We start from the raw sequence: 18,709 nt of genomic DNA, 5'->3' as shown, positions 1-18,709 counted from the left end.
CAAAATCCTTGTCACTTCTGATCGATTTAACGCATCCTTGCTGAATAAAAGAATTCATTTCTTTATGAAATAAAATAAAATAAAAATACTGACCCCAAACTTTTGATCGGTACTACACTAACAGATTGATTAACTAATTTATGGACGGATTCACATAGGTTTTAAATATTCCAGCTACTAATTTTAAGGGAAAAATGCAAAAGTCTATAGATTCCATTACATGATTTAGACCGTAACGTCACAACAATTTATTTTGCTGTGTCACTGTAGACCCTGCAGCAATGCAATAGTAATGCGGGAAACAATTCTGTACAGACTGACTGGAAAATAAAAAGAGAATAAAAGCAGTTTAACAGCTTCCGCTTTGTACAATATTACCATCTACCTTAACAATTCACTAGTGGCTGAGAGGTCATCTGTCAAAATCAAAGGCCCCCAGTGAACATTGTTATCCACTTCAGTACACCCAACAGCAGCCAATAAAACAACAGGAGCGCATTTACATCATTAACTCTCTCCATAAACACCTTTAATCACCCTTTATACCAGTGTTTTACCTTTACACAAATATATAGCCACACTACACGATCACAAATGAAAACCAAAGCTGGACCAGCTGAACCCACCTGATCCACTTCCTGACTTCCATGCCAATTCCTGTCTAAACAGTCCAAGCAGGTTAATATAGCAAGAGTGGCCAGAGCTGAGGAAAAGTTGAAGCTCACAAGAAGAATTCAGTTTGCGGTTGAAGGGGCTACAGGAGGAACGGAGGGAGGGAGTCCGTCAGGGAAGGGGGAGAGGGTTGTCGGGTTTAAGCGGCAGGTCCTCATCAAGCCCCTCTCAAGAGAGGACAGTTGGCAAGGGTGTGCATGCAGCCCTCTCGTTTGTTATGTGCTCCGTTTAAACTTATTGTTCCAGAGAGGCTCAGTTAGGGTGGGCCTTTGTAACTTCTGTATTTTCAGAGCTGAACAGCGATGAGGCTCCCTACTGGGTATAATTAAGATGACACACAATGAGGCCCATCAGCAATTATAACCTCTATTAGTTTCATGAGGCAAAACAGAAACCGAGCAAGCAAGAGAGAGTATGCGAGCGAAAGATTAAGGGAGTAAGTCACAATGAAGATATAAATAATCAACATCCTATTTGATGCCCGATCGGTTCAGATAAGCACACATTTTGTCTTTTGTTTGACTCACAGTAGCACTTTCCAGGTTGAACTGCAAGCAATGCAACGATCAACAAATCCTACTGATAAACAGCCCCCAGTAGGCGTGAAGGAAATTAAGCAGGCCTAGCTCATTTGAAATGGTTAAGAGCAGCGCTCCCCTGGGTAATGTGCTGTACGACAAGAGTAATAAGCTGGCCAGAGGACATCAAGCGAGAACATAACCCACCGCAAGCAGGAAGAAAATCCTTTTCTCCAAAAATAAAAACCAAAAACACCCCCCTACAATTAGATGTTAAGACAGAGAAAAGCTTATTTTAAATTCATTGCCCAATGGGTTTATTTATAAAAATAAAAAAATGGATAAATAAATAATATATATATATATATATATATATATATACATACACACAAATTTACATTTAAATTAAATTATAAATTTAATATTATTCTTGTTTTTATTACAAAAAAACTTTCAACTTCAACTAGGATACAAGTAAACAACCAGTCATGAAATCAAAATTGTTGTTGATACCTTAGCCTATCACTATTAAATTTTTATTTAAAAATGTAGTCTCTCTATTCCGAAAAAAAGGACCAAAATATTGATTACTTATCCTGCACCTACACTGATCTTTTTGTCCAATCAAATCCTCTTGAGAACAACAATATCCCAAGACAATAACAATTACTGTACAATCCAATTGAGTAAGAAATGAATAAAAGTTACAATTAAGTTAGAGAGTCAGGTGTTAATTAGTAACTCCTCTGGTGGATTCAGTTAATGACTAGTGCCATAGAGAGAAAGAGTTGCGACACTCCCATAGAACACCATAGGAACTTTGGAATGCGGAAGTAACGCGCGTCGTGGAGCAGCCAATAGTTCCAAACACTGATAGTTCCAGCATTGAACCCCATTCATTTTCAGTGTTTACGAAGTACGCTCGCTGGTAAATTAATTAAATTACTGTATTTTTTTACTTTTAAACACATTAGCCGACCTCTCGTGAATCTAGTCAGTAGTTATATTTTATGTAGCCAGTTTTAGTTAATGTTTATTGGGAAATAATGGGTTAATTGCAGCTATAGCTTACGTGACACTAACATTAGCTAACTTACGGTAACCTGATGTAGATAATATATAATATTATTGATAATAATATTTTATATATATAAATAATATTATATATACACACACACACAATTCATTTATTTAAATGGGTTAGGGTTATGTGTGTATATATGCATATTCGTCAAAATGTGTGTTTGTGTAAAAATACATATAGGCCTACATAAATACACATGCAGTCATATATATATATATATATATATATATATATATATATATATATACACACACACACAATTAATATATCATGTGTATGGGTTAGGGTTAGTAATGTGTGATTGAAATGTATATACATGTGTACTGTACACAGTACATCGTATACATGTATTTGTGTGTGTTTTCTGATGAATGGTTTAGTCTATGATTAGGGTAGGATGAAGGGGTATGATCTTGATCTCTCCGGTTTCATTTTATGAAGTTAATATTTACCGAACATTGCTGCAAATATAGTCGTTGCTTTCTACGTTATGGGAGCAGTCCATTTCCCTCCTAAATCATTCATTTGTACATGCACAGCGTAATTATTTATATTTTATGTTGGTTGGAATTCTGAACGGACCGCCACTGCAGACCTCTTTGCGTGATCACGAAGGTAGGCTAATGGCTGAATCCGAATTTATAAGCAAGATCACGGATCAATAGCCTAATACAGCCCAGTTGTGCTAAAATAAATATCATGAGACGTCCATCATCAGATGAGCCGCTAAAGCCAGTGCTACTACCCATGCGAACATGAACACTAAGCTTTTCCATCCAAAAAAAACCTAAAACTTATCTAAGTAATATACAGTATTTCGTTGTCACCCTGCCTCTCCAAATGCAACACTGACATTAACTAAATGCAATAATGCAGTAACAGCTGAAAAAGTACTTGGATGTGTGTTTTATTTTATATTTACCGTTCAATAATGTAATCGCTGCTGTCTGTCCCATAGAAGAACATGACAGCCAGCGTATGTTTTGGAACTATTGGGGCTTACATGAACTACGTGACAGCCATAGCGGCGACATCTAAGCGTGTCGCAACTCTTTCTCTCTATGGCACTGTTAATGACGATTCTGTAGAATGATTTGAAGAAGTCTTTTTGACTGATTCATTACTACACTAGTCCACATTGGTAACACTGTATCATACAATGTTGATTACTGTTGCTGCCACAGACTGAAAAAATGCCCCATTTTGGCCTATAGCGGCTGGATTTTATTGCAGCTAAAAAAAAAAAAAAACTTGACTCACCTGTAGCAGGCATTTTCAGAGCACGGGTTGAGCACTCGAACAACAACGAAGACATGCTGAAAGTGTGAGCGGATGTTCTTGGGACTAAATGGCTTTGCTCCGGGCTCTTGAAACACGATTGTGACAATGTCGTTTCCAATGTGTCTTTTCCTTAGCAGCTACAAAGTGAAAACAACATAGGTCAGCATACACTATCGTTCAGAAGTTTGGGGCAGGTAAGATTTTTCACTGTTTTTGAAATAAGACTTTTATGCTCACCAAAGTAGGGATGCGCACAAATATTCAAATTTTCGAATATTCGATCTGTAATTATTATTCGAAAAATAAACTACTATTCGAATTTTACTTTTTTTATTTTTTATTTAATTTTTTTCTGCAGTTATAATTAAATGCATTGGGTGGCGCTGTGGAGCGTGTTTAACAATTGGATTGTATTTGATCACATAATGTCATCGTCTGCCTCGCGAAGTTTGGAATTACTTAGATGTAAATGATATTACAAAATGGAATTACTTTTAATCAATTATTAATGAAACTGAGTTATCATAATAATCACCACCACAATGAGAAATCACATGAAATCCAATCCAAACACCAGTCGACTGAGGAAGCAGCTGTCCATCACTGCATTCACGACTGCAGGTAAGCGCAGCTGTACCCCAAGGGAATCGTGATACCGAGATGATATCTTCTGGTTCTGGTAGCAAAATGATTTTGTGACATATGCTTCCTTTAAGTTTCGTTGAGGGAGACAGGTTTAAGAACAGAAACCGCAAAGTGCTGTTAGTAACTTCACTTTGCACACTGTGTCTCTGCGCGTTTTCTCACTCGAGCATGTGGATATTATTGTTTTTCTCAACATGAACGTGAAACAATATAAACACGATAATGCGGACTCGAGTGCATGTACGTTCTGTACGATAACTACGCAGTCTGCTTTATTAGCAGCTTTTTGTGTATATTGCCTAATGTAAGCTTGTTCAGAAATGGTGACAAAAACTTAAAAAAAACCTTAAACTTAAAATAACGTCTCTCTCATTAAACGACAATTAAATAAACAAATATTAATTTTTATGAACCCGAAATTTAAAATAAAATATTTTTGAAAAATTGCCATTCCTACACCAAAGCTGCATTTATCAAAAATACAGTAAAAAAAGTAATATTGTGAAAAATAATTACAATTAAAAATAAGTGACATCTACTTGATTATATTTTTAAATAAAATGTATTCCTGTGATGTAAAAGCTGAAATTTCAGCAGACATTACTCCAGTCTTCAAATTTGAATGATATGAAGGATCATGTGACACTGGTGCTCAAAAAACATTTATCATTATCAATGTCGTGCTGCTAAATATTTTTGTAGAAACCGTGAAACGTGATGAACAAAGTTTAAAAGAACATTTATTTGATATATAAATTTTTTGCAACATTATAATTGTCACTTTTGATCACTTGTATGCATCCTTGCAGGACAAGAAAAGTATAAATTACTTTAGAAAAAAAAAGAAAAAACTTATTGACTCCAAACTTTCAAACAGTGGTATACAGTATGTGATAGTTTAAAAATAAAAGGAAAAAGTTCAATTATTGCAATAGTATTACAGCTTACCTGCTGTTTGTTATTGGGCGTGTAGGGCAGCATTGTAGACACGTGAAACATGATCTCATAGTCTTTAAAATTTGTGTACAAAGAATGTGTTCCAGTGGAGTCCGCTGAAAGAAAGCAGCATCTTATGTTAGCCTTTCATATACAGCTTTTATGTGACCACCTGCCCTTCCTTTGTTATATAAAGAAGGATTTCCGCTTTGACTGAAGGGAACATACAGTCTAGAGCCTTTGATCATCCAATCTCATTTATTTAATGCTCCTTTACTTGTTAGGGCAAAATATGGCTGCCGCACTTTTATAGGACCCCTTTTTTTCTATTGTTCACAAACAGGATACTGCAGTTGTTGCTCTGCACCATGGTCCCAGACACACAAGGGTACAAACTCATCTTCTCCTTAATCCCTCCTTCCTCATCTCTGTGCTCCACCTGACTGTGAAACCATGTCCTAATCCGTCAAGCTGAGATCAAAGCTTTCTGACACCTCTACCGCCCCTTCTCGACCACACTACCCGAGGGAGGGAGGGAATGTCAGGGGTAAGATGTCAAGTCTGATAAATGGAATTAAAAGCATGCTTGTGATCAGAGACGATATTCCTCATGGTCACAGGGGAGAGGTGGAGCATGCATGCCAGGCACGGCACGCATGAATAGATCTCAAATATGGGCTATGGGGTTCAAATCAAGACAAACTACAGTATAGAACAGGAGGTGATGGTTAGTGTTTAGATCCATTCCAATTTTAACATGACCTCCGATTGTCAATAAACCGCTGACAATGGAGGAACATATTTAGAACAAGCTGCAGGCTCAATTGAGTGTGATCAGTTAGAATTAATTAACTAGCCCTATAAAATACTAGACTGACAGGAGACAAGAGATTCAGTACGCGTTTTGGCCCTTTAGTTACTTGTGGTTTTAATCACACAATACTGCTTTCAGGCTTCAGTGGCGATTAAACAAACCTTCAACATAAGACTCACTTTTAGTGTCCAGTTGGGCACGGTACTTGGAAAAACCCTTAAGGCGCACCCTTTCTCCCAGCAACTGCAGGAACTCTTCTAGGGCGGGACCTGCTGCCTCATTATTGTACATCTCCTCCTCGCTGCTCTGGCCGGCTTGACAGTACATGATTCCCACTTTCAACTGAAAACTGAGCTGCACAAGAGATAGCAAAGAAAGACCATCAACCCATGAAAAACAGGAGTAAGGAGAGTAAATATTTTCTGTTATTTGGGCTGCCAATTTAATGTGCAACTTAAATACAATTAATTATTTAAAAAAAAACTTTTTTTAAAGTACATTTATAACACAACAGCACAACAAACCCTTTAAAGCCTGATATGTGAATATATATATTGAAATTGGTTTTATGGCAGAAGAGGATGCAAATAAATCATAAATAAATAAATATTATAAATAAGAGAAATCCATATATATATATAGTAACAATTACAGATTAATGTTGATTTATTAATCAGCATATCATATAATTACTTTTTTTAATGATTTCTTGATAATTACCCTCTGTATTTTATGATACATTGTATACTTTATTAAGTATTTAAAGATTTCATTATATATAAACCTCCTTTGTAACTGTATAGTTTTTTATAAAAAAAAATTAGGTGCAGTGGAAACTTGTAAGGATTACTGTAGGGATACAATTCTCCACAAAGAAAATACTGAGTTGATTGACAATTGTAAGGGAATGTAGGATCATAGTACCCCCTGCTCATCCAGTTTCATCAGCTGCTCTGTGACCTTCGGTGTGTTGAGAGCAAGTCGGAGGCAGTGAGCATTGAGCTCAGGTACGAGGTAATCCAGCACCTCCTTTAGAGGCAAGCCTCGAGCCAAGCCATGCTTGGAGGTGGAGGGCACCGCATCTTCCAAAATTGAGCCCCGTAAGGTTGTTAACTACAGGTAGAAAGGTTAAAAATATGACAGAGAAATTATTGATTCAGACATGTGTGGGAATACATATACAGTCTCTGTATACATTTGTAAATTACAGGTGATACTCAATAGGTGGGTGTTAAATATTAGTATAAGAGACGTTCAGAGAAAATTAGTACTTGGTGCTGCAGAATCCAACATACTATTGTCTTTTAGTACCTTGTCATTATGATTCAGAGATCTCAAACACCTGAAAAGGGGCCGTAATGAGTGGTACAAAAGTTTTATACTAAGCTAACCCACGTCTGCCCACCTGCCATTCTCAAAATAGCAGTGGAAAGATTGCCATGTTGGGCTATGCGTCACCTTAGTCACAAAGCTATTAAGGCCCATCAGAATGCATGTGAATCATAAGCGGTTGCTATAAATGATACCAAAGGCAGAGGTCAAATGTAAAGAGCCTTTTTTTTGGTTATAATTAGAGATATGGTCTAACCTTTATCCAAGCTGCTGTCAAAAGCAGTGTGTGATTGAGAATCAGTATGGTGACAAGGTATGGTGATCTATGCCGAGCACTAGCAGAGAGAACTCGCCTCTAATCATCTTATATAAGATAGCAGTGGGCGTCAGACCTGGATCTCACTCACTGCTAACTGCTTTGAATTAACACTCTCTTTGCAGGCACAAGGATTCATGTTTGATTCAGACGCTACAACTATATGTCATTGTATTTGGTGGTGTGAATGAGCGCTCACCTCGCTGGTTCTGAAGATGATTCTGTAGTTGTATTGCTGGCCATGCTCTTTGTGATCCTCCAGTTTTTCCCGACGAATGCTGACAGCTACAGGTCCCAGTGTCTCATCAACACCCAAGTAGTTCCAGTGCTCTGAGGATTTTAAAATTCTTTTCAATTAATGATGAATTGATTGAAAAAACAGCCGCAATATAATCAAGTGCAATAACAAATTATCAAAAAACACAAAATTTGAATTTGGGTTCCGACAATAAATAGCAACAGTTGAATGAATGATTTAATTAGGGCATCAATAGATTAAATAATTCGAAATTAATGTTATTTTTATATTAAATAAAAAGAAATCACGAAGTGTTAGGTTTCACAAATGATTTGGATGCTTTATCTAGCAGAATATGTGGACACCAGTCTGATATAGATTCCTTTGACTTTTGTATTAACTTTAAAGCTTGTTTATATATTTTTTATTATTATTATGCTATGTACTACTTATTTTGTTTACAGTGCTTTTTTAAAGGTGCTCTATAAATTAAAGATTATTATTATTATTATTATTATTGCTACTACATCAAACTGCCTGAACTGTTGAATATCAGCACATAAATCTTACCAGTACATCAAGGGTAGCACTCACCTCTCAAGTAAAAGTACTTCCTGTAATAATATGCACCCAAGTCCACATGTTCAACTATGTTGCTCTTTCCACGATCATGGTGGAGACTTTTACCATCCTTGGGGGATTCAAGAACAGACACCCCTGCATTGCTGAAATGTGTGTTAGGAGCTCTTTCAGGGGATCCTTCTTCATCTCTTGAAGAGCTGGAGGCACCACTGCCGATACTACCTTGCTTCGAAGGGCTGATGTTCCTCTCTCCTTCACCTCCAATTTCATTCCGGAAACACGGGCAGCTGAGAACCAAATCATTGCTCTTGTCATCACCAGAGTCAAGAGAAGGCCCATCCTTGATGTTGAGCTCTTCCTGGCTGCCGCAAGGGGAACTGTAAGTCCCACTTTGGGTGGATGAGAGGGATGAAGTGTTGGAGGCAGAGGCCGCGGCTGCAGCAGAGGCACCAGTGGTGGTGTTCTTCCGCTTTACAGCACTTTGCCGACTCTGCACGGCCTCGTTCAGGTCAAACTGAATACTCAGGACGTCAAAGTGTGCAAAACCTTTCTGGCAGACCCATGGTTTGGGAGGGGGACCCATATCATCAGACTTTCCGTCCTCAGCGTCAGAACCTGCACGTGATGAATCTCCTTCGGCTTTGACGCTACGCAGCTTGCGGAATATGGACTCACCACCCGTCTCCGACTTTGAACGCCTCTTCATGTGTTTTTCTCTTTCTTTCAGACGACTGGCGGGACTGCCACGAAGAGGACCAAGAGGTCCGTCAGGCAAGTCAAGGGCAGTTTGTTTATGGGCTACTGTAAGTAACTCGCTTAACTTTTCAGGGGCAGGGCTGCGCTGGTCCGGAGTGTCTGTCTGGTAGCCTTTGAGCATATCGAAGAAGCTTTCGCCAGACACCCCGTGCTTGTCGATAGATGAGGTACTGCCGTACTCTCGATGCATGGGTGTCCATCCTGAAAAAGACCAGCCCTCACCTCCATCGCCGTCCAGTTCACTAATGGTGATGTCGCTGTTGCTGCGCTGCCGTATACGCCGCATGCCCTTGCGGGGTGACCCAAGATAGCCATCGGGTGAGAGGAAGCGATTGTCTTTGCCTTTACTATGCATCTTGTTCTTCAGCGTGTTGTGAATGTTACGCAGCATAGATGAGTCCTGAGGGCTGATCAGATGACCAAGCTTGCTTGACAAGTTACTCTGGGCGCTTCCCGTGGTGGTGGAAGGGGAATCTGTCTCCACCGTAATATGCCATACCCCACCACCATTTCCTCCCCCTCCACCACTTCCTCCAGTGCCACCATCTTTCCTGGGGGGCCAGTCGGCAACCCGTGCTCGAACGCCCATTTTGGGAACTCCGGGCGTGCCAGTCAAGTGCGTGCTCTCGCTGCGAGGGGGAGGAGCACCTCCATTGGGCAAGCGCAGACGCCGAGTATAAAACTCATCTGTGGCGGGAACAGAGCCGCCCACAGAGCGTTCGGTCTGTGAACGCTTTAGACTGGTCATGGTACGGCTAAGTGGCGGAGCTCAGCACTGGAGCATGCCCGCAGTGCAACTGAATTAACAAAGCTTAGGGAACATGGGCAGCCACTCAGCTGGAGAGGCCAGAGAATGGAGGACAGATAATAGCGGGATGAAAGTGAACTTTAAAGTGACCCTGAATCAGGCATGTGTGGTGACCATTATGTGATCAGACCTTCCTCTCATCCCTTTATGTAGAACTGAAACAGAAAAAAATGGGGACAGTATAAGAATCCAAAAATCTTAACTGCTATCTTGATAATTAAAATTAAATAAATAAAAAAATTACAGAGATAAAAAGAGGGGCCACGGAGGGCACAAAGGGGAAACCCTTTAAGATCCCAACAACCACACTTGTGAAATAAACTTGTGAGAGCTACATGCGAGATTAACATAATTCATGTCAAACAACAAGGATGTTATTTTACATGCATTTGCAAATTGTTCTGAAATTTTCATAAGGAAAAACATATGCTTGATGTTCATTCTAAACAAATTTAGATATATCTTCCCATCTCTGTTTTTATTTTATTTTACTTTTTTGATTAAAAAACAAGGAACCAATTAATGAACAGATTTCAGCCAGAGTTTAGTGTAGCAGGTCTTTAACTACAACACTGTTCATAAACTTGGCTGTGCCAAAGGGCAGATTACACCACATGAACAAATCAATGCCACTACCGTTGTGGAGAGGCAAAACACTGCATGGCTACAGACACAAACCTGACTGACTAGATATCAGCAGGATTATTTTGAGTATGATGCAACGAAGCAGTATGCAGAGATGATCAGAAGCAATTCAACAACTTAAAGTCAAACATATTACCTGCTACTTGACCGAAAGAACAATCCTGGTAACACTAGGGGGAAAAAAGTGTCCTTTTTTTTAAGTTGCCATGAAAAGGACAATTATTTATATTCCCTTATATTCACACTATATAAGTCTTGCATCATTCTCAAGTTGTTATATCTAAGGAAATACTTGACGCACTTACAAAGTGAGCTTTAACCTAATTATTTAACCCAAAATCAGACCTGGGCTGATAGTTACACAGGTTAAATATAAATACAGCAGGTGGCACTGCGTATAAGGCCTCATCGCCTAGCCTAAATTATAATGCACTACAGATGAACATTGTTCCCATATGACAGGAGAAGCTCTGAAATGTCAGTTTCCCTGGTTTCCTGGCAACCGTCTGCCGACTTTTGTGGTGCAGAGCAGCGGTGCTGCTGGGTTATCCTTAATGAGAGACCTGAAGCCCAATGACTACATTTACCTACATAATCTGCCGCAAGCACCACAGGAGAATAACCCTGGGAAAACAACCCACAACGCAGACACATTGCGTAAAATATTCATAGTATAAACGTACAGAGTTAAAAATACCAACTGGAAAAAAAAAACACTTGGCATGTGAAAGAAAAATATTATGCTTATTACAATAAGAGCAAAACAAATGACCAAATGTTCTGTTTTTAATGACAGCATGTAGCATAAGGACAGCATTAAGTATTATTACTAGAGTGATATTTTATAATAAAAAATAATAAAATAAATCTCTTCCTAAATAAAGTGGCAGACTGGAACAATAGACAAATCCAACTGAATCACTTGACATTTTGAGTTTATGAATCACATTTGTAGTGTAGTGCTAGACTATGTGTATGTGCTGATGAAAATATGAGATAATCTTCTTGCCGGTGAGTCCTGACCTTCCGATGGCTGGAAGGGGCGTGTGGAGAGCCGGGCGTGGCGGCACACTAACCCCAACACACACTTGCACAGACTGCAGATGAGGTCATGGGTATTTCCAATCTTTGAGAGAGTGCTTTTCCTCTCCCGTCTGCTCTCACACAGAAATGGTGCTGTAATAAAATTCGGAGGTTGCAGCACAGGTGCTTCTGTAAGGCTGAGAAGAACTCTGCGGCTTAGTCATACACAGCTGCCAAATTATAGCCCAAAGTATGACAGATGGGGGCAGCGCGGGCTGACAGATCCCATGTAGCCAGTTAATGAGACAGATACCTGTGACGAGAGAGCCTGTGAGCAGGGCAGATTTGACTAACAAGGCAATGAGAACTTTAACTCTGAGAACAAATCTCAGACAAAATGTGACCTTTTATAGCATAAGTCTTTCTAAACAGAAAGAGATCGTAATAGAAAATAACATAGCTTTTACACACCATATAAAATCTATTACAAAATCATATATAATAATTTTCCTTACCATTTAAAAGTTTGGTGTTGGTAAGATAATTTAATGTTTATGAATAAAGTATCAAGTATTAAATAAATATATATCTTACTGACCCCAAACCTTTGAACGGTATTGAATATAAAATCTGCTACCAATAGTAACTATTTAATGATCTATGTAACATTTACAGTTCAAGTCGTTCTCAACTTGTAACCTGAAGCACCCTTAAGAGAATCCTCTCAATCAGATTGTCCTCCTGACAATCCTGTCAGGGTAAAAACAAATGTTCAAATGAGAACAACTGCAACAATAGTGTAAAAGTGGGCTGAATGAATAATAAATAAAATAGCTGAAAGATTCTACTTTAAAATACACACAGAGCTACAAACCTTCACACAAAAAGACAGCTTAAAAAAAGAAAAAGGCTGATGTTAAAAACCAGTGTGGGAACAAAATTCACCCTCTCTGTGATCCCTAGAATTAATCTGTTTTTGCAGCTGTGCCTTTAAGAAATGCTCGCTTCACATGTGAAACTTGCAATTGCGCTTTTCTCCACTAAAACACAGGCCGCAAGTTTACTGTCAATTCAAATATAGTTTTAAATCCCCCTACTTCAATTGCATCCTCTTTAGAAAGCCTGCATCACCATGACAGATTCATACAGTATAACAATCTCCTGGAATGTGGTGTATAAATGGTTAGCAAGACTGAAATGAAGAGACCACACAGCTTTCTCCTCATTACCTCACTGTGACTGGGTGGGTCAAGTTTCTGATAAACCAATTGGCATCGTTAAACGTGTAACTATCAACCATCACGTTGACGCATTCATCTGTGTGACATCACAAAGTTGAGGAACGAGACATTTTGGGCTAGGAAGGAGGTTTCTTGTTCTAATTGTTTTCACAGTACATCAAGTTTTTCCCCCAAAAAAATCCTCATAATCGACTCCTTTAACAACTACAACAAAAAAATACTCAAGATTTAGTGATATAGCAAAGGAGTAAGTCCCAAAAATGTGATGGCTGTCATTATAAAAAAAAAAAAGGCAGGCCACAAGGAAGGAATAAAGAACGTCTGGAGGCTTATAGGAAACGCAGTACTGGGCTGAACTCACTGAAATCTTGGTAAAACCAAGGAAGAAAAACAATAGTGTTGAACACACAAGAACAATTCATATAATTGCAGCCTTTCAGACGAAAGGACAACCGCTTTTAGGCAAACAACATCCTACACACAATCTCAACGAAACTGCAGAGAAGTGGGTATTTTTGAGAAGAGTTTTTTGGACCTTTGAAAAGAGCACATTCCTTATTTATTTATTCAAGATCCCGTCCAAAACCAGTACAGGCCCCTATGATTTCTGCGTTGCAGAACACAAAGGGGATAGTGTAGTCCAGTCATAAAAAAGGAATTCATTGTATAAGAAGAAATGGCAAAATTTAAGTGCTGTACACCAAAGGTGGGTAGTAACGAAGTACATTTACTTTGTTAGATTTATTTGAATATTTTTTTTGAGAAATTGCACTTTTAAAAGTAGATTTAAATGTGGGTACTTTAACTCGAGTACATTTCTAATGAAAAAAACTGTACTTTTACTTCGTTACGTTGGGCGACATTCCTCTCGTTACTTTATTTTAATGCAATACATGTTAAATGCGTAGTTTATTCCAAGCGCGCTGTATCTTTTTTATGGGCATGAGCGATGCTCAATTCACAAATTAATCACTCTTTTGAGTCGATTCTGTACAAAGACTTCATCAAACAAGTTGGCAGATCTGTCTAAATCGGTTCGCGAATCAGTTTGAATGATTTGTTCAGAAGCGTCTGAAGCGCTTTCAATTCACACTCGACTCGGAGTCGTAACAGGAAGATTTAAGAACATGAAGAGCGTTGGATGAAGTGGCCGTGGACCAACAGTCAAGTGAAAGCAAATCTGCAAATGCATCATTTTTGCCTGTGATGCAGATCTGTATTAGTTGAACATCTTCGTATGCTGTCTGTGATTGAATTATTCCACAGGACGATACATTCGATTTAATAGCACTACTACAAAGTATGACATTCCGTTTTTTGGACATATACATTAATTTATAGGCTAAATTAAATAAGCTACCATTGTCCACACACAGTTTATGAAATGAGCACCCGCCATCCCGCGGTAATGTGTGTGTATTGTGCAGTGGCGTGCAAACTCGACTTGAAAAATGCCTTTGCCTGCCTTAGGCACAATTAACCTGTTTTAAACATGCTTGCAGAAATATACATTTGATTACATTTTGGAGAACAGACAGAAGATGATCCATCTTCATGCACATCGCATTTGATCGTTGTTTGTGTTCAGATGTTCAGTAGCGGTCATGAGCACGAGTGTTAACTCTTTCTTCTCTTTGTCAATGGTTCCTTTTACATGCCTTTGAATGCAAAACTCTGCAGAGTCACTTTATTTCGATATTGTCTAATAATCTAAATGTACCTAAGTTATTATTATACAAACCAAAGGACAGGCAATGGTTTTCAGGCTACAGATGGCAGAAATAATGCTCGTCTCTTCTGTTTTTGATGCAAAGATAGCCTAATTATGATAATATTAGACATTTATTTATATATATATATATATATATATATATATATATATATATATATATATATATATATATGTGTAGAGGCCTATATGATCCGAAGTAACTAGTAACTAACTACTTGAGTAGTTTTTTCATTGGATACTTTTTACTCTTACTCCAGTAACTATTAGGATTATTACTTTTACTTTGAGTAAATATTTCTATAAGTTCTTGTACTTTTACTTGAGTACAATTTTTGGATACTCTACCCACCTCTGCTGTACACTTAATCAAATCACAATATGGACTAGTGTCTGTGAATATCAAACTACAAAAAGACTGCTATTTAAATAAGAAATCTGCTTGTGCTGCTTGTGTCTGTGTGAATGAGTGGCGCAGTTTTGTTTACTACACACACACACTCAAGCATGTGATGCTGTTTTCAGCGTGTGACGTCTTACTATACGAAGACAATCAACATAAACTTTATCTTCAAAAGTTCATCGAGCATTTCACCATTTCTTTTCATAAAAACTATCGTTAAAGAAACACAGAAACTGAAATCTCTTGATTACAACCAACCAAAATAAAACTTGTTTCATTTGAAGAAATTATGACTAAAATACTTTACTATTGTACAGCAGAATGTACTCTTCTCAATATAATAATGTTTATTAAAAACAGTATTTTTTTTTAGGAATATCAAACAATGAATCACAATTTTTCATTCATGTTTTAATTTAAACCGCAATCATCCGAATCACTTTTTTGCCAAAAAATAAAAAAATAATTGATTACTTACATTTTTTAAGTTTTATACATTCATTTGATTACAATCGTAAACACAATTTTTAAAAAATGAAACATTTCATAATACACTTATGATTGATACATGTTTGGCAAACTGTTAAAGTTTTATGAAATCAACTGATTTACTTTTAACTTTTTTCTGAATTCTGTTTGAATGGTTAAATTGTAATAATCAAAAAGGAGGTAAACAGAAAACACAGAATTTAGGGAAAAAATAATACAGCTTCCATATGGCTCTAAAACTGTAATCCTATTCTCTGCCGTACTGTGGAATAGAGTAACCACAAAAAAGAACACTTTTTCTCCCACCCTGTCACACGCACATTACCTTGGCTTGCTGATAACATGGCCCATTTTTGAGTCACACCTTCAGGTCGAGGTACGACATCACCTGTTGCGTGAGGTGTGATGATTTGGTCGAGGTCGAGACTGAGACGTGAGAGTGCTCGGCTCAGACCACCCCTTTGCACACAGCTGTGGCCTTACAGGAGGATGATTAAAGCTTCAGCATGTGACTCACCTCATTCCAGAGAGGAGAGTGTGCAAACTCTCTTGGGAGGCAGACAACATGTCTTCATCTCTACTCTGATAAATAACTTCATCGATATCAATAGCAACCTGAGTTTCTTACTTACTGCCATGTCCTGTTATTTGAACCTTGTAGAGCTTTAAACTACAGAGAATGTGAATGATGTGGTTGTTACAGTAACAGACAAAAGAGAAACCATCTCATTCCTTTGCTCTTGCAAGTGCACTTCATGTCAAAGTAAGGCTGGGCAGCAAGACAGTATATGAAATGTGGTACAGACTAGAGACTACTTGCTATAACTTTAGACCACGGTATAAAATAAAATATAATAAATAAATAAAACTAAAACCTAAAAATCAATTGTTGGAAATGGTACATGTGAATTTATGCAAGAGGTGTGTGATATGATGATATAAGATTGTGAACAATTAAAATGTCTCCCATCATCATCTCTATCAGGGTTACGGAATTCTTCATAATCACGAAAGTTGTTATTTGAATAGTTTTAAAGCCTTGCCACTTTTGATGTGTGTTTTTCTAAGCCCACAAAACCGAAACGAACGCACAGAAAGTTAGCTGTCAGACAGCATGGATAGTTCTCTTTCATGTCTTATTGCGCTTAAACAGTCATTTATCAATTAAATAAACACAGTTGGTTATGTCTCAAGAATGTAAACAACCTGGGAAAGAAATATCATGTGTATCAGTGCATTAGGTTTTAAAGTGACAGCAGCCTAAGACGAACGAAGGTCTATCGGGTTTGGAACGCCATGAGGGTGAGTAATTAATGGCAGAATTTTCATTTTTGGGTGAACTTACCCTTTAAACAAAATACAAGATACAACCCAAAGTAGCACCACAGAGACGGTCCCTGTAACGGATGTACTGCAAATTCGCTTTGAATGGTGTGGCGGTGCAAAAAAAAAACGTAAGTTACGTGACTGGAGGGAGATGGGAAATAAATTATCCGGAAGTGAGGAAACGAGTATAGGTGGAGTTGTAAGAGAGGAAGGGGAAGAAAAAAAAGGAACAGGTTACCTGAATCCACAGTCAGTGAGTCGCAAAGACGCTGTGTTAGGGCTGTGCGTGGACCTAGAGTGAGCGTGAGTTGCCTAGCGATTGGTACTGAGGGTGCGCTGCACCTCTGGACACCGGCTGCACTGCGAACCTTGTCGACTTTGAGGCTGACGAGTGAGCAAATTCTCCAGGTTATTCCCTGTTTTTACACTCACTTCGAAAACTTTCCTTCCTGCCATTATCGGCCACACGCTCTTTCACACACACACGCCCACACGCACACGCATGCACCGTCTTCAAGCCAACCAAACATTCACGCAACCACTTTCACCACGTATTTCGTATCTGTATAATACAGTGAAGTGTTTCATTTAAACGGTTGGTTTCATTGTTAGTTTGATTTAATGTTTTTTTTTTTAACTCATTTTACCAATTCAAAAACAGTGGTGTAAAGACTTTAAGATCTTGAACATGAACCAAAGTTATTTGGTGTGTGTTTTTTTTTTTCTTAGTCTTTGTCTTTGCTTATGGTACAACTGAGATTTTGGTCTGTCTGATTTCTTTGAAAATTATGAAAATATAACTGTGAACTTCATTTGTGTGATTCTGATTCATGTTTATTCGTAACCGGTGGCTTAAAGAGCTATTCCGAGGAAAAACATTTGACAAGATTAAGCTTGTCTGGCGCCCAAACTAATTGTTTTTTTTTAATACATCTTTCACTTGATGATTTTCATTTCGTTTGGGGCCCGCCACCGTTACAATGGCAAGTGACCAATACAAATAATCATAATTGCCATCAGTTTAATACATTAACATTTCCTGAGTACAGGGCCACATCTAAAAACAACATAAAAGCATTTTTGACACTATTCCAAGAGAGACAAAAGGCTCTTCTTAACAGTCACTCATACTTTTTTTTTTTTTGACAAATGCTACCCTCTCAATGGCAACCTGTGATGCATCTTAAATTATGAGTTAAGGAGGATCATACTTCTGTTTTGATGTGTACAGCTGGAATCACATAGCCAGATTTAAAATAGCAAAACTGATTTATTTTCCACACAGAAGGTACTCTTTCCTTTCTGAGTGACTACATTTAAAGGCTTCGATTGTGTGTGGGCAAAGAAAGTCATGAGCAACAACATAATCCCGCATTAACACAATATTTAATGGCAGGCATATGAACTGAAAGACACAGGTTTGTGCTGCCTGGTGGTTGATGATAAAACCCCTCATTTTTCACCCATCAACTATGGAAGACAGTGTTTATCCATTAAAGAGGAACCACTTGGCAGACTAAGGTTGATGTGGTCTCCCACGCACCCAACATATTTTTTCTTGCATTCCTTTTCCTCTTTTTCCTCAATCCTCCCTTCCTCAGAATTTGTCTGTCCATGTTTCTTAGTCAATATATTTCTGTTTCTCACTACAGGAAAGATATGAATGAGAGCATGATTCTCATTCTGATATATACAAGCCTGGGTCAGCAGAAAAATCCTTATTGCTGAACCTGTGGTGTAAAAAAAGCAGCTTGAATTTTTAAAGCAGCTCAGTATGATATAATTTGCTGTTTATGCCCATGGAAAACTACCAAATAATTAAACAAAGAAACCAATAAACAAAAGAGGATGTTTCTTAAGCACAGTTTTCT

The 18,709-nt window shown here is 38.1% G+C and overlaps 1 protein-coding gene across 4 annotated transcripts in view; it reads right to left on the bottom strand.

Annotated features, from left to right (window-relative positions):
- The window catches only part of sipa1l1 (signal-induced proliferation-associated 1 like 1), a 119,500-nt gene that overhangs the window by 25,572 nt on the left and 75,219 nt on the right, over positions 1-18,709 (bottom strand). For all 4 annotated transcript variants that reach the window (XM_077220389.1, XM_077220390.1, XM_077220391.1 and 1 more), the window contains exons 2-7: positions 8,431-10,137; positions 7,798-7,928; positions 6,875-7,063; positions 6,130-6,304; positions 5,149-5,252; positions 3,535-3,692 (exon numbers count right to left, since the gene is read on the bottom strand). In XM_077220389.1, coding sequence (XP_077076504.1) covers positions 3,535-3,692; positions 5,149-5,252; positions 6,130-6,304; positions 6,875-7,063; positions 7,798-7,928; positions 8,431-9,922 — 2,249 coding nt within the window. In that variant the 5' untranslated portion in view covers positions 9,923-10,137. The remainder of the gene's footprint in view (positions 1-3,534; positions 3,693-5,148; positions 5,253-6,129; positions 6,305-6,874; positions 7,064-7,797; positions 7,929-8,430; positions 10,138-18,709) is intronic.

This window comes from Siphateles boraxobius, unplaced genomic scaffold (assembly GCF_051911475.1).
Source record: "Siphateles boraxobius isolate OS27281-9 unplaced genomic scaffold, OSU_SipBor_1 8, whole genome shotgun sequence".
NCBI lineage: Eukaryota > Metazoa > Chordata > Actinopteri > Cypriniformes > Leuciscidae > Siphateles > Siphateles boraxobius.
Note: the sequence above shows the minus strand (reverse complement) of the source record. Positions and strands in the feature narration are given on the sequence as shown.